This window comes from Papio anubis, chromosome 14, assembly GCF_008728515.1.
Source record: "Papio anubis isolate 15944 chromosome 14, Panubis1.0, whole genome shotgun sequence".
Lineage (NCBI taxonomy): Eukaryota > Metazoa > Chordata > Mammalia > Primates > Cercopithecidae > Papio > Papio anubis.
Window position 1 is genome coordinate 48784317 of NC_044989.1, and position 14211 is coordinate 48798527.

Genomic DNA, 14211 nt, shown 5'->3' on the forward strand with positions numbered 1-14211 from the left:
TAATCCCAGTACTTTGGGAGGCTGAGGTGGGTGGATCACCTGAGGTCAGGAGTTCAAGACCAGCCTGGCCAACATGGTGAAACCCCATCTCTACTAAAAATACAAAAATTAGCTGGGCGTAGTGGTGTGCATCTGTAGTCCGAGCTACTTGGGACGCTGAGGCAGGAGAATTGCTTGAGAACCCGGGAGGTGGAGGTTGCAGTGAGCCAAGATCCCACCACTGCACTCCAGCTTGGGGGACAGAGTAAGACTCTGTCTCAAAAAAAACAAAAGGTTTCTATATCCTCATTTTGATAATTACATCCTTGGAATTTGTTAACCCCAAATATTGTATACATTTAAAATAAGCTGTCCTCAGTAGGCTTGTTTTTTAAAAATTGGGTATATAACACAAACATTTTTGTCATACAGTCTTGATTTTCAAGTCTTTTTTGTTTGTTTGTTTTTATACTGGGACCCCTATGGAGAAGCAGGTGTTCAGGGAAGCTGACCTGTTGGTCCTAGGTTCTAATGCAGTATTCCCTCCCTATTTCCTCTGATGCCTGGTTATTAATTGTGTCACCCCTCTTCTAGTTCCTCGATTTAGAATGGGATAGGGACTGGGGCGTATCATCTGGGACTATCAGAGGGGAGCATCTGTGTTTGGCTTTTAAGCCAGATTTCCAAAAAAAAGTTTCCAAAACTTGAGCACAGGAGTTTGAGGCTGCAGTGAGCCATTATCAGGTTTATAATTTAGGTTTATAATTTGGTGGATCCATTTAGAAATGTGTTGATGTTTGTTACTTTCCAGTGATTTAATTCACAATACTTTCCCTCCTGTTTAGTTCTCACAATACCTTCATGAAAATGCGTCCTATGTCCGCCCTCTTGAGGAAGGAATGCTTCATTTATTTGAAAGTATCACTGAGGATACTGTGACTGTCTTGGTAATTTTCTTCCTTGTTTTACTTCTGGGAACTGGGAGCTCCTCTTTGTCCAGTAGCACTTTTAACCTTGAAACTATTTTTCTTTTCCAGGAGACAACTGTGAAATTGAAAACTTTTTCAGAACACTTAACCTCCTACATATGTTTTCTTAGGAAGATTCTTCCCTATCAGTTAAAAAGGTAGTTACCCCCAGAGGCCGGGGAACTTGGGAAATTATGGGTGTAACCTGATCTGGGCTGGCATTAATAAAATAGTAAAATGTGCCTCTTGTCATCTGCCTGACTTTTCTGCTCCACAGTTAATTCGCACTTCTGTGAAAAAGGAAAGCATGGTTGAGCAGCATAAAATTAAATTTAAGAAAGCTGAATTTTAGCCTGTCAGTTATGGATTTTCAGTTGTTCTGTACTGTGGTTACCATTATTATCCTTTTGCAGTTAACATCTAGATGGGCGTTAATAATAGTTTCCTTCTACGTTAGGATCTATAAACTTTAGGTTTCTTTGAAATGGCATATTTTCTTGTTTTTGTTATTAGTGACTTGTTATATACTAAAAACCTTATCTACTCTAGCCCTTAAAGGATATGTCATTTAGTAACCTTTGATATTCTACCTTGAGTATTTCTAGAAAGGCAGAAAAGATAATACATATTTTTGGAAATTTGATAATATTGCTTGTAAGTTTTGATACTTTTGGTTTAAAACTACCAAGACACCTATTTCATTTAAATCTTTCCATTCTAAGATTTAGCCCTTGTTTAAAAAAAAAAAAGGTCAGGCACAGTAGCTCATGCCTGTAATCCCAGCACTTTGGGAAGCTCAAGTGGGTGGATCACCCCTGGTCAGGAGTTCGAGACCAGCCTGGCCAACTTGGTGAAACCCCATCTCTTCTAAAAATACAAAAATTAACTGGGCACTGTGGTGCATCCCTATAGTCCTAGCTACTTGGGAAGCTGAGGCAGGAGAATTGCTCGAACCCGGGAGGCAGAGGTTGCAGTGAGCCAGGATTGCGCGAGTGCACTCCAGCCTAGGCAACAGAGTGAGACTCCATCTCAAAAAAAAAAAAAAAAAAATCAAAGAACAATACAACTGGAACATAAGAGAAGTAATATTTTATAATAAAATAAAATTTAGAAAATAAGTAGGTTGGCCAGGTACAGTGGCTCATGCCTGTAGTCCCAGCACTTTGGGAGGCCAAGGAGGGTGGATCACCTGAGGTCAGGAGTTTCAGATCAGCCTTGCCAACATGGCGAAACCCTGTTTCTACTAAAAATATAAAAATTAGCTGGGCGTGGTGGCACACGCCTGTAGTCCCAGCTACTTGGGAAGCTGAGGCAGGAGAATCACTTGAACCTGGGAGGCAGAGGTTGCAGTGAGCCAAAATCACATCACCGCACTCCAGCCTGGGCAACAGACTGAGACTATGTCTCAAAAAAAAAAAAAAAAAAGGTTAATTACTTAAAGATACTGAAAATAGGCCAGCATGGTGGCACATGCCTATAATCCCAATACCTTGTGAGGTCGAGGCGGGAAATCACTTGAGGCCAGGAATTTGAGAACAGCCTGGGCAGCATAGGGAGACCTGTCTCTACTGAAATAAAAAGAAAACTAACTGGAGGTGGTGGCGTGTGCCTGTAGTCCTAGCTACTTAGGAGGCTAAGATGGAAGAATCACTTGAGCCCAGGAGTTTGAGGCTGCAGTGAGCTATTACTCCAGTCTGGGTGATAGAGTCCCTGTCTCTTTAAAAAAAAAAGAAAAGAAAATATATAAGTAATTATATCATAGCTCCTTGTAAAACTAAAATAGTAAGCTTAGCGTCTCAAACAAAATTTTGTTAAAAAAATTAATATATATTAAGAGACATCTCTCCTAATTCTAACCTTACAAGGTATTTCAGTAACCAAATTCTATGATTTGTACATATGATAGGACATTGGGAAATACTGGGAATCAGATAATTATGGCCTAAACTAATCATTATGAGCTAATAGTTTTATTTTAGATCTTTATATGTTATAGTTCAGTATAAAGATTTTTTGAAAATCGACTCTAGAAGTTTAATATTAAAGTTGAATGTAACTTTGATTTGGCTTATGTTGAAGAAGAATCTGTTCAAGAACCATTGCACAAGTATTTACTATTTGAAAGAGTTATGAATTTTATCTTGCTTCATTTTTTCCACGATTATATTTTTTAAAACACTGGATGAATTCTTTCTTAAGCTAAGATTTCTACTTTTGGAATGTTCTGTCCCATATGCTTTCAGCCTTGCTTCATGAGTTATTAATATTTTTCGGCAATTTTGGGGGCATTGGTTTAAATACCACTGTAATTGACAAGAGGACCTGTTGTTTAGCAGTAAATGGGCTTAGAATGGAATGAAGCTATCTGCTGTAAATAAAGTAGAAGAGAAGTTGCAAGGGAGAGGAAATGAATATGATTATGGTTCCTATGTTACTTTTTCTGGCTTTGTCTAAAAACTTTTTTTTTCTTTGCTTGATTACCTCCACATTTTAAAATGAATAGCTAAGATACTACATTTTTAAAAAACCTTATAATTAAGTTTTCCCAAGTAACTATTTAAAATAAAAAAATGGTAAAATGCATTTTATGAATGTTAAGCATTTACTTTTAAGTTTGAACCTCTAGATTGTAAATCTGTTTGGCTTTTGAAAAACTGTATATACTGGAAAAGATTTTCTAGATTCTCTTGCTAGTGTAAGTGTTAATAATACCAGTTCCTGTTTAATTCATTTTCTTTAGGAATTTAGTCTGTGAAATTTTTTTCCTGTAAATATTTTAATGATTTTTAACATTTTGAATATTTAAAAATATGGCCGGGCACGGTAGTTCATGCCTGTAATTCCAGCACTTTGGGAAGCTGAGGCGGGCAGATCATCCGAGGTCAGGAGTTCCAGACCAACCTGGCCAACACAGTGAAACCCCATCTCTACTGAAAGTACAAAAATTAGCTGGGCATGGTGGTGGGCACCTGTAATCCCAGCAGCTCAGGAGGCTGAGGCATGAGAATGGCTTGAACCTGGGAGGCGGAGGTTACAGTGAACCAAGATTGTGCCTCTGTACTCCAGCCTGGTGACAGAGCGAGACTCCGTCTCAAAAAAAAAAAAGAAAATTAAAAATATTCTAATGTTTTGTGCTGCTCTCAGGATGGAAAGATAATGGACATGTGCCATTTTATCTGTTACTCCATTTAATTCTCTCTTATTCCATTGGTATTTGCAGCAAACAGTGTATGTATCATGATGTAAAAAAATGGAGCCATACAAATGAGATCAAGTTCCTTTTTCTGCAGTTTGTCTCTTTGGATACAGTTATTTGAGAATTCAGTTGACTGCTAATAGCTAATTGAAAATTGTTTGGGTTGCTCACTTCTTGAAAATCTGCCTATTCCTAGTTTAGAAGAAGAATGTGAATCCTCTCTTTGCACATCTGCGTTAAGAGCCAGGAATCTAGAGCTGTCCCAGGACATGAAAAAAATGACAGCTGTGTTTGAGAAGCTGCAGACTTACATAGCTCTTCTTGCCTTGCCAAGTAAGTATGTTTGTTGCTTAGGGGTCAACTTCAAGGACTTAAGAGTACAAGAAGCTGGAAAAGGGAGATGGTTTAGCTAAGTAGAGTGAGAGGAGCATAGGATCTGGTGTCAGGAAAACTTGAATTCAAATACGTTTATGACCTTAGGCAAAACTCTTGAGCTCTCTGGACTTCCGGTTTTCCATTTGTATGATGGAGTTAAATGTTGTGATTATTGAGTTAAATTAAGAATGTACGGCGGGGCCAGGTGACACACACCTGTTATCCCAACACGTTGGGAGGCTAAGGTGGGAGGATTGCTTGAGGTCAGGAGTTCACGACCAGCCTGGGCAACACAGGGAGACCCCATCTCTACAAAAAATTTAAAAATTATCCAGGTGAGGTGTGGTAGCACTTCCCTGTAGTCCCAGCTACTCTGGAGGCTGAAGTGGGAGGATCACTTGAGCCAAGGAGGTCAAGGCTGCAATGAGCTATCATCACACCACTGCACTCCAGCCTGGGCAACAAAGCAACACTGTTTCTGAAATAAATAAGTAATAAAAAGAAAGTGTGTAAAATGTCAGGCATTGAACATGTATTAAATATTAATTTCCTTCCCTTCCTTCCTCTTTTTTGTATGGAAAGGAAAAAAATCATAAGAATTTTTAGCAGCTTTCCAACAAGTAGCATAGGGGAGCTTTAGTAGTAAAAATGCCATTTGTTCCTGTTTGGCCTAACTTGAAAAAAAAGTATTTTCCGGGCTGGTCGTGGTGGCTCAAGCCTGTAATCCCAGCACTTTGGGAGGCTGAGGTGGGCAGATCACCTGAGGTTAGAAGTTTGAGACCAGCCTGACCAACGTGGAGAAACCTTTTCTCTACTAAAAATACAAAATTAGCCGGGCGTGGTGGTGCATGCCTATAATCCCAGCTACTCGGGAGGCTGAGGCAGGAGAATCGCTTGAACCCGGGAGGCAGAGATTGCAGTGAGGTGAGATTGTGCCATTACACTCCAGCCTGGGCAGCAATAGCGAAACTCCATCTCAAAAAAAAAAAAAAAAAAAGTATTTTTGGGTAACTGAATGGAGCTCAGTTTAAATGACATTTTTTAAAATGCCATAATTTTTCTGGTACTATGATTTTTTGTTTAACAGCATTACTGTGATGTATTGGTATTACATACCATACAATGTATTAATTTAAAGTTTACAATTCAGTGGTTTTTAGTATATTCACAGGAATGTGCATTGTCACTACAGTAAATTTTGGAACATTTTTATCACCCAAAGAAGAGACCCTGTGTATTTTAGCTATCGACCTCCTATTCCCCTGTTCCACCTCTCCCTAGCCCAAAAGCCCTAGTAATTTACATTCTGTCTATATATTTGCCAATTCTACCCATTTCATATAAATGGAATAATATAGTATGTAGTCTTTTCTGACTTCTTTCACTTAGCATCATGCTTTTTTAAGATTCATAGAAGTTGTAGCATGTATCAGTACTCAATTCCTTTTTATTGCAGAATAATATTACATTTTATGGATGTATCACATTTTACTTACCCATTTGTCGTGTAGTGGACATTTGGGTTGTTTCTACCTTTTGGCTATTACAAATAATGATGCTATTGACATTCATGTACAGGTTTCTTTGTGGACATCTCTTTTCATTTCTTTGGGGTGTATAACTAGGAATGGAATTCCTGGGTCATGTGACAGCTCTGCTTAACTCTTTGAGGAGCTGCTGGAGTGTTTTCCAAAGTACTGTACCATTTTGCATTCCTACCAGCAGTGTTTGAGGGTTCTAATTTCTCCACATCCTCTTCAGTGCTTGTTATTACTTGTTTTTTTTATTTTAGCCATTCTGGTGGGTATTAACTGGTATTTCGTTGTGGTTTTCACTTGCATTTCCCTGATTACAAGTGATGTTGACTATCTTTTAATGTACTTATTGGCCATTTGTATATCTTCTTTGGATAAATGTTTATTGAGATCTTTTCTCCATTTTTCAGTTAGGTTGTCTGTTTATTATTGAGTTGTAAGAGTTCTTTATGTATTATACATACAAGTCCCTTACTGGATATTTGATTTACAATATTTTCTTCCATTTTATAGGTTATCTTTTAACTTTCTTGATAGTGTCCTTTGAGGAACAAAAGTGTTCAATTTTGATGAAGTCCAATTTTCCATTTTTGTTGTTGTTGTTGTTGCTGATGCTTTTGATGTCATATCTAAGAATCCACTGTCAAATCTGAGGTTATGAAGACTTACCCTATGTTTTCTTCTAAGAGTTTTATAGTTTTAACTCTTACACTTAAGTTTATGATTAATTTTGAGTTATTTATTTATTTGTTTATTTATTTTTAGACAGAGTCTCACTGTGTCACCCAGGCTGGAGTGCAGTGACACACTCTCAGCTCACTGCAAACTCCGCCTCCCAGATTGAAGTGATTCTCCTGCTTCACCCTCCTGAGTAGCTGGGACTATGGGTACGCACCACTGCACCTGGCTAATTTTTGCATTTTTAGTAGAGATGGGGGTCTCACCATGTTGGCCAGGCTGGTCTCGAACTCCTAGCCTCAGTTGATCTGCCTGCCTCAGCCTCCCAAAGTGCTGGGATTACAGGCGTGAGCCACCACACCAAGCCTCATTTTGAGTTAATTTTTGTATATGATGCCTGTGGCTATGCAGTTGTCCCAGCACCATTTGTTGAAAAACCTATTCTTTCCTTATTGAATGGTCTGGGTACCCTTGTGGAGAATCAGTTGACTGTAGATATATAGATTTATTTCTGGATTCTCAGGTCTGTTTCATTGATCTGTCCTACATCAGTACCATAATATCTTGATTATTGTTGCTTTGTACCAAATTTTGAGATCAGGAAGTGTGAGCCCACCTACTTTGTTCTTTTTTTCCAAGATTGTTTTGGTTATTTGAGGTCCCTTGCAATCCCGTATGAATTTTAGAATCAGCTTGTGTCGATTTCTACAAAGAAGTCAGTTGGGATTCTGGTAGGGATTTGCATTGAACTTGTAGATCATTTTGGAGAGGGTTGTGAGTTGAATTGTGTCCCCCAAAATAATATATGAAGTTCTAACTGTCAGCACCCGTATGTGTGATCTCCTGTGGAAATAGGATCTCTGCAGATGTCATCAAATTAAAATGAGGTCATATTGGATTAAAGAGAGTCCTAAATCCAATGAATGGGATCCTTATAAGGAGAGAGAGATTTGGAGACAGAGACACAAAGAATTTGGGATTTGGAGACAGAGACACAAGGGGGAAGGCCATATGAAGACAGATGCAGGGATTGGAATTATGCTACCACAGCCAAGTAACACCTAGGGCCAACAGAAGCTGGAAGAGGCAAGAAAGGATTCTCCCTTAGCGCCTTTGGGGAGAGTGTGACCCTTGCCAACACCTTGATTTTGGACTTCTGGCCTCTAGAACTGTGAGAGAACAAATTTCTGTTGTTTTAAGCCAACTTGTTTGTGGTACTTCATTAGAGCAGCCCTAGGAAATTAATACAGGGAGTATTGCCGTCTAAGCTTAGTCGTCTGATTCATGAACATGGTATGTTTTTCCATTTACGTAGCTCTTTAATTTCTTTAAACACATCTTCTAGTTTTTAGCATATAAGTTTTGTGCCATGATGTTGCTTCTCAGAGGATTCAGCCTTGGGCATGCACACAGTCACCCTGGGATGACGATGGTGGCAGGGCTCTCCTTCACTGTCTCCTTCCTTGATCACACCCAGGTTTAAGCTCCGCTGATTGCTGATTGATTGCTCTCATTTTCAATATGCTGTGGGGCATCAATTGTCTATTCAGGGAATCAATTAAGTTTGGGCTCTTTTATAGGTATACTTATAGACCTAGCGTACACCTAGCAGGGATAGTTTTTTGAGATCAGTGTTTGAGCTTCATTCTGACCCCAGGAGGGCTCTTCTTAGCTATTTCTGTTTCTGGTTCTCTCTGGTAAACCAGCCAGCCCACAGTTTAACTTATATCTCTAATAAATCTATCAATTTCTTCTTCATTGCTTTCACCACAGCTGTAATTTTTTAGAGTACACCCTTAGGCTTGAACTTCTCCACACACTATTACAAATTAAGTCAGTTCCTTAAGAAGAGATTCAGAGCTCTTGTTCTAAGGCTTGCTTATCTCCTGGGCTAACTGGGGGCTGGGGACAGTGATCATACTTTTCTCTAAGTGGCACCCCCTTGTTAGAAACTGAGCACTTAGTGGAGGGGGTAGGCAGCAGCCCCTGGTCTCCTTGGTCTGCCTCTTTCAGGGTGGAACGCCTGTTGATGAGCTGGGGCAAGGGTGATCAGGGCCCCACTTTTCTTGTCAGCACCATGCCCAAGGTAGAGCCTCCATCCTAGGAGTAGGGGCTGGGTGAAAGAAGGGGAACATTCCCCACCTCTGTCCACACTTGCTCAGAATTTAGCTTTAGTAACACGTAGCTGGGAGCAAGAGGAGAAATCCGGACCTCTCTAGGAGTTGGGAGAGAGGAAGTCCTGTATTCTTGGTTATACCTATTGGGAATGGAGTTTCTTTCTCCCTGAGCTGTGGGAGGGAGGTAGTGATTCTTGGTTTAAATACCATAGACTCTCACTGTTATTACCGAGTTGTTACAGCTTTTCTTGAGTAAATCATGTGCTGTGTTGCCCTTAGAACCGTTTCCAGAGACTTTGTCCTTTTTGCAAATTTTACCGGTTTTGCACAGGGCAAGCAGGTCCACAGAGCTCCTCATGCTGACATGGCAGAAGCACAACTCTGTGATATTTGGGTAAGAGTGTTTTAGCGATGTTCAGCAAATAATGTGTAGGGAATGAAAAATGTCTTATGTAATAACAAGGTAAAAATTCACAAAGACTTTCATTTTACAAAGAGTCATGACAGACTTAATCCTGCCTAACAACTGAATTTTGTTTCTCAACCATTAAGAATTATTTGTGGACGTAGGAGATGCAAATCATTTAAATGTGTTTATGTGTATCACCATTATGTCTGAATGTATCTGCCAAGATTTTAAGAGCCATTATTTCTAGCATATGACAAGCAATCTTCATTCTCTATCTTCTCAAAAGTAGAGGGGTACAGTGGACAGTCCATTTTTCAGGAAAATGCTTAGATTTGTGATTTTGATTTCCCTAGGTACAGAGCCAGATGGACTCCTTCGGACAAACTACAGTTCTGTGTTAACAAATGTTGGTGCTGCTCTGCATGGATTTCATGACATTATGAAAGGTAGGCCTTGAAAAAGAACGTAAGCTTAAAACCTTTGCCCGACTCCCTTCGATCTGCCTGAATAAGGTTTAAACAAACCCTGCCAGGGGTAATAGACCCCAGATAAAGGCTTAGTAGCATTCGGCTTATGTTGAGTGCACAGCTCACTGCCTTCTGCTTTTCCCTTCTGCTTTATTTCTGGAGGTAAACAAAGTGCTGAAGAGAAATCCTTGTGTACTTTAGGCAGAAATACATTACACTGACTTTAGGCAGGTGTGTGAATTGTACCAAACCAGACATGCTGTTCAGAGGCCTTTTGCAAAATACATTGCACTTCTTAGAGCCCAAGCACAAAGGAATTGAGGAAACCAAGGCTTCAAGTCCCCAGAAGGAGTACACTAACTTTCCACCATCCTGTGCATTTTAATGTTTTAAATGCCTTTTAAAGTCCTGTCTTGTTGGGCATAGCCATAAGAAATGAAAGTCTGGTTTTACATTTTGGTCAGTTTTCAATTGCTTCTGTGCTCCTAAAAATGTAGTCTGCTGAAAGGCTGAGGGGAACCTTTTAAAGCATTTCATATGCTTCTTGGCGTGTGATTCTGAGTCCTGACTAATCTACAACTTTGCAATTGCTTGTAGGTTTTTTTCCCTTTCTTTTCCTTTTAGAGACTGTTGGGGTAGGGAAAGCAGGGGAAGGAGAAGAGGGACAGGAGCAATCATTAAGGACTGTTGGAAATAGTCCAAGTGCTTAGATGAGTCATTGTGTTTAGTTAACAATTAGTGACCAATTACTAATTGCACAGAATTTAAAAATTATTTTTAAAAACCTAAAGCTGTGTTTCATAACATGGAAAAGAGGGATATATTGGGGGACCTGATCTGTGGCACTGGGATTCATTCTTAGTCTCAGCAGTATTACCAAGCACCAGTTTACCATTCACACTAGAGTATGGGCCTTTCTATGGCTTGTATTCAATTATAAGGAACTTTATAATTTTTTTGAGATTGAGTTTCACTTTATTGCCCAGGCTGGAGTGCCGTGGTGTGATCTCCGCTCACTGCAGCCTTTGCCTCCTGGGTTCAAGTGATTCTTCTGCCTCAGCCTCCTGCGTAGCTGGGATTATAGATGCACACCACCATGCCCGGCTAAGTTTTGTATTTTTGGTAGAGATGGGGTTTCGCCATGTTGGCCAGGCTGGTGTTGAACTCCTGACCTCAGGTGACCCACCTGCCTTGGCCTCCCAAAGTGCTGGGACTACAGGCATGAGCCACTGTGCCTGACCCCAATTATAAGGAATTTTGAACGTCACTGTGCTTACAGAATTAACCTTGGTTTCAGAAATCACAAGTTGGATAGGCAATATGGGTGGTAGTTAATGATATTCAACTCCAGTCCTACAGAATTTAGTTTGGCCTATAGAAAAATCCAAGAGATGTTGCTTTTTTCCTGTGTGGCTTTTGGTTTGAGGAGCTAAGACTTAGTTGTAGTCCTCTCTTCCAGAATTTTACTTAGCCTAGAACCAGGCCATTGAAACCTCAAGTACCTCTGTAGCTACAAGTTTTTTAGTTTTGTTTTAAAATTTTTCCTCTGCTGGCTGGGTGCAATAGCTGACACTTATAATACCAGCATTTTGGGAGGCCGATTGGGAAGATTGCTTGAGCCCAAGAATTTGAGACTAGCCTGGGCAACATAGGGAGACCCTGTCTCTACAAAATGAAACAATAAAGTGAAAAAAAAATAAATTTTCCTATGCTAATACAGGTTGAGCATTCTTAATATGATAATCTGAAATCCAAAATGCCTCAAAATCTGAAGCTTTTCAAGTGCCATCATGACACCACAAGTGGAAAATTCCACACTTGCCCTCACGTGACATGATAAAGTTGTAGTCAAAACTTAGTTTCATGCACAAAATTATTAAAAGTATCATACAAAATTACCTGCAGGCTATATGTATAAGGTATATATGAAACATAAATGAATTTCTTATTTAGACTTGGATCCCATCCCCAAGATACCTTCTTATGTATATGCAGATATTCCAAAATCTGAAGAAATCTGAAGTCCAAAACACTGCTGGTCCTAAGCTTTTTGGATAAGGGATTCTTAATCTATTGGATGATAGGTTGGTCTCAGTGTAAACAGAGGAATTTATTAAAATATGTATCCTACATGGAATTAAAACAGAAGTGACTTAATTGTTTAACAAGTGGCATTTTGTTTTGTAAAAGAGGAGTATATGTAGTCACTTCCAAATGTTGAAGGAACTGAGAAACCAAAGAATGAGGCAGACAGATCCACTTCGTTGGTATAGGGTGATTTACTGGGGTAGCTTATAGACAGAAGAATGGTGTTGAGGCAGTCATAAGATAAGAAGGTCTTTGTACTGCAACCTCCCAGGCACAGGGCTTATATCTTGAGGGAAAAGTACATGTGCTCTGGAAGGAATGTGTAAGTGGGTATAGCATCACAGCCTATGATTTTTTGTAACAGTATCAAGGGTTGTTTTGGAGGAAACTTATATGGAATACATGTTTTTATATAAAGAGTAATATATCAACTAGACATTTTGGAGGTATTCCCAGACTCGGGGTTAGCCAGAAGTTATATAGCAGATTAGTATTTAAAAGAAAGACACTGTTTGTTTGTTTGTTGGTTTTTTATGATTTCTACTTTATTCTAAAGTGACTATAGTATAGTCTGTAGTTGTAGTTATGAAAATATATAGACCAATGTTTCCCAAAGTTTAGTATGTATACACATCATCAGATGACTCTTTTTTCCCCCCCAACTTTTATCTTAAGTTCAGGGGTAAATGTGCAGGATGTGCAGGTTTGTTACATAGTTAAATGTGTGCCATAGTGATTAGCTGCACAGATCATCTCATCCCCTGGACAGTAAGCCCAGCATCCATTTGTTATTCTTCCTGATGCTGTCCCTCCCCCCATCCCCCACCCTCCATCAGGCTCCTGTGTGTCTTATTCCCTGGCATGTGTCCATGTGTTCTCATCATTCAGCTTCCATTGACAAGTGAGAACATGCAGTATTTGATTTTCTGTTTCTGCTTTAGTTTGCTGAGGATAATGGCTTCTAGCTCCATCCGTGTACCTGCAAAGGACGTGATCTCATTCCTTTTTATGGCTGCATAGTATTCCGTGGTGTATATGTATTACATTTGCTATAAAATAAAGATACTTTTTTTTGAGATGGGTCTCGCTCTGTCACCCAGGCTGGAGTGCAGTGCTGTGATCTTGGCTCACTGCAACCTTTGCCTGCCAGGTTCAAGCGATTCTCCTGCCTCAGCCTCCTGAGTAGCTGGGACTACAGGTGTGCATCACCATGCTGACTAATTTTTTTGTATTTTTAATAGAGACGGGATTTTGCCATCTTGGCCAGGCTGGTTTCAAACTCCTGACCTCAAGTGATCCGCCTGCCTCGGTCTCTCAAAGTTTTGGGATTATAGGCGTGAGCCACTGCACCTGGCCCAATGTCAAAATCCTAAAATTCACAGGAAACCATAAAAGGGGCCTGAATAGCCAAAGCAAACAGCTCAAACAATAAAGCTGCAGGCATCACATTAACTGACTTGTACTGCTTTATAAAGTCATTTAGCAAAGTAGTGCACATAGTATTTTACCCTTCTCTGCCCTCTTCCTTGTAACGTACAATGAGAAACAGAAGAGAGTACACATTGTTCCAACCCAAAGTGCTGGGATTATGGGCGTGAGGTACCGCACTGGCCAAGAGTGTCTTTATTTTAAATTTTAATCCACTGTGTAACTTCTGACTAACCCTGAGTCTGGGAATGCCTCCAAAATGTCAATTTAATATATTACTCTTTCTTATTTTTTATTTTTAAAATTTCTTTTTTTTTTTAATAGAGGTGGGGTCCTTCTGTGTTTTCCAGGCTGGTCTCAAACTCCTGGACTCAAGTGATCCTTCTGTTTCAGTCTCCCAAAGTGCTGGGATTACAGGCATGAACTACCATGCCCAGCCTAATGTATTACTCTTTATATAGGAATACCTATTCACTGTAAGATTCCTTCAAAACGAACTTTGACGCTATTACAAATCATAGGCTGTGACTCCTGTAGCCACCCACACATTCCTTCCAGTACACACATACTTTTTCCCCAAGATATAAGCCCTGCGTTTGGGGGTTTGCCATGCAGCGATCTGTTTTGCAGCCACCGAAGACCATGCTTCTGTCTGTAAGTTCCTCCTAGTAGATCTTCCTATACCAATAAACTGGATTTGCCTGCCTCGTTCTTTGATTTCTCGGCTCCTTCAGCATTTGGGGGTTGTGTTGCAAATACAGCCCTTTCAAGGAACATATTCTAAATGATAATTGTTTGATCTTTAGTCTCAGAGGTGTAAAGTTGGTAGACTCATGGGAAACGTAAAAGGAAAAATCTATGGTCTAAGCCACATGATTCTTTTGTACATTTTGGAGTTAAAATTTAATGTCAAAAAGCACTCTAAATAATTAAAAATAAACTTTTTTTTTTTTTTTTTTTTTTTTTTTGAG

At 39.6% G+C, this 14211-nt stretch overlaps 1 protein-coding gene across 4 annotated transcripts in view; it reads left to right on the forward strand.

Moving 5' to 3' along the window:
• PPP1R21 (protein phosphatase 1 regulatory subunit 21) overlaps positions 1-14211 on the forward strand; it is a 92782-nt gene that overhangs the window by 51241 nt on the left and 27330 nt on the right. For all 4 annotated transcript variants that reach the window (XM_017947520.2, XM_003908639.4, XM_003908638.3 and 1 more), the window contains exons 10-13: positions 825-926; positions 1017-1105; positions 4340-4476; positions 9611-9703. In XM_017947520.2, coding sequence (XP_017803009.1) covers positions 825-926; positions 1017-1105; positions 4340-4476; positions 9611-9703 — 421 coding nt within the window. The remainder of the gene's footprint in view (positions 1-824; positions 927-1016; positions 1106-4339; positions 4477-9610; positions 9704-14211) is intronic.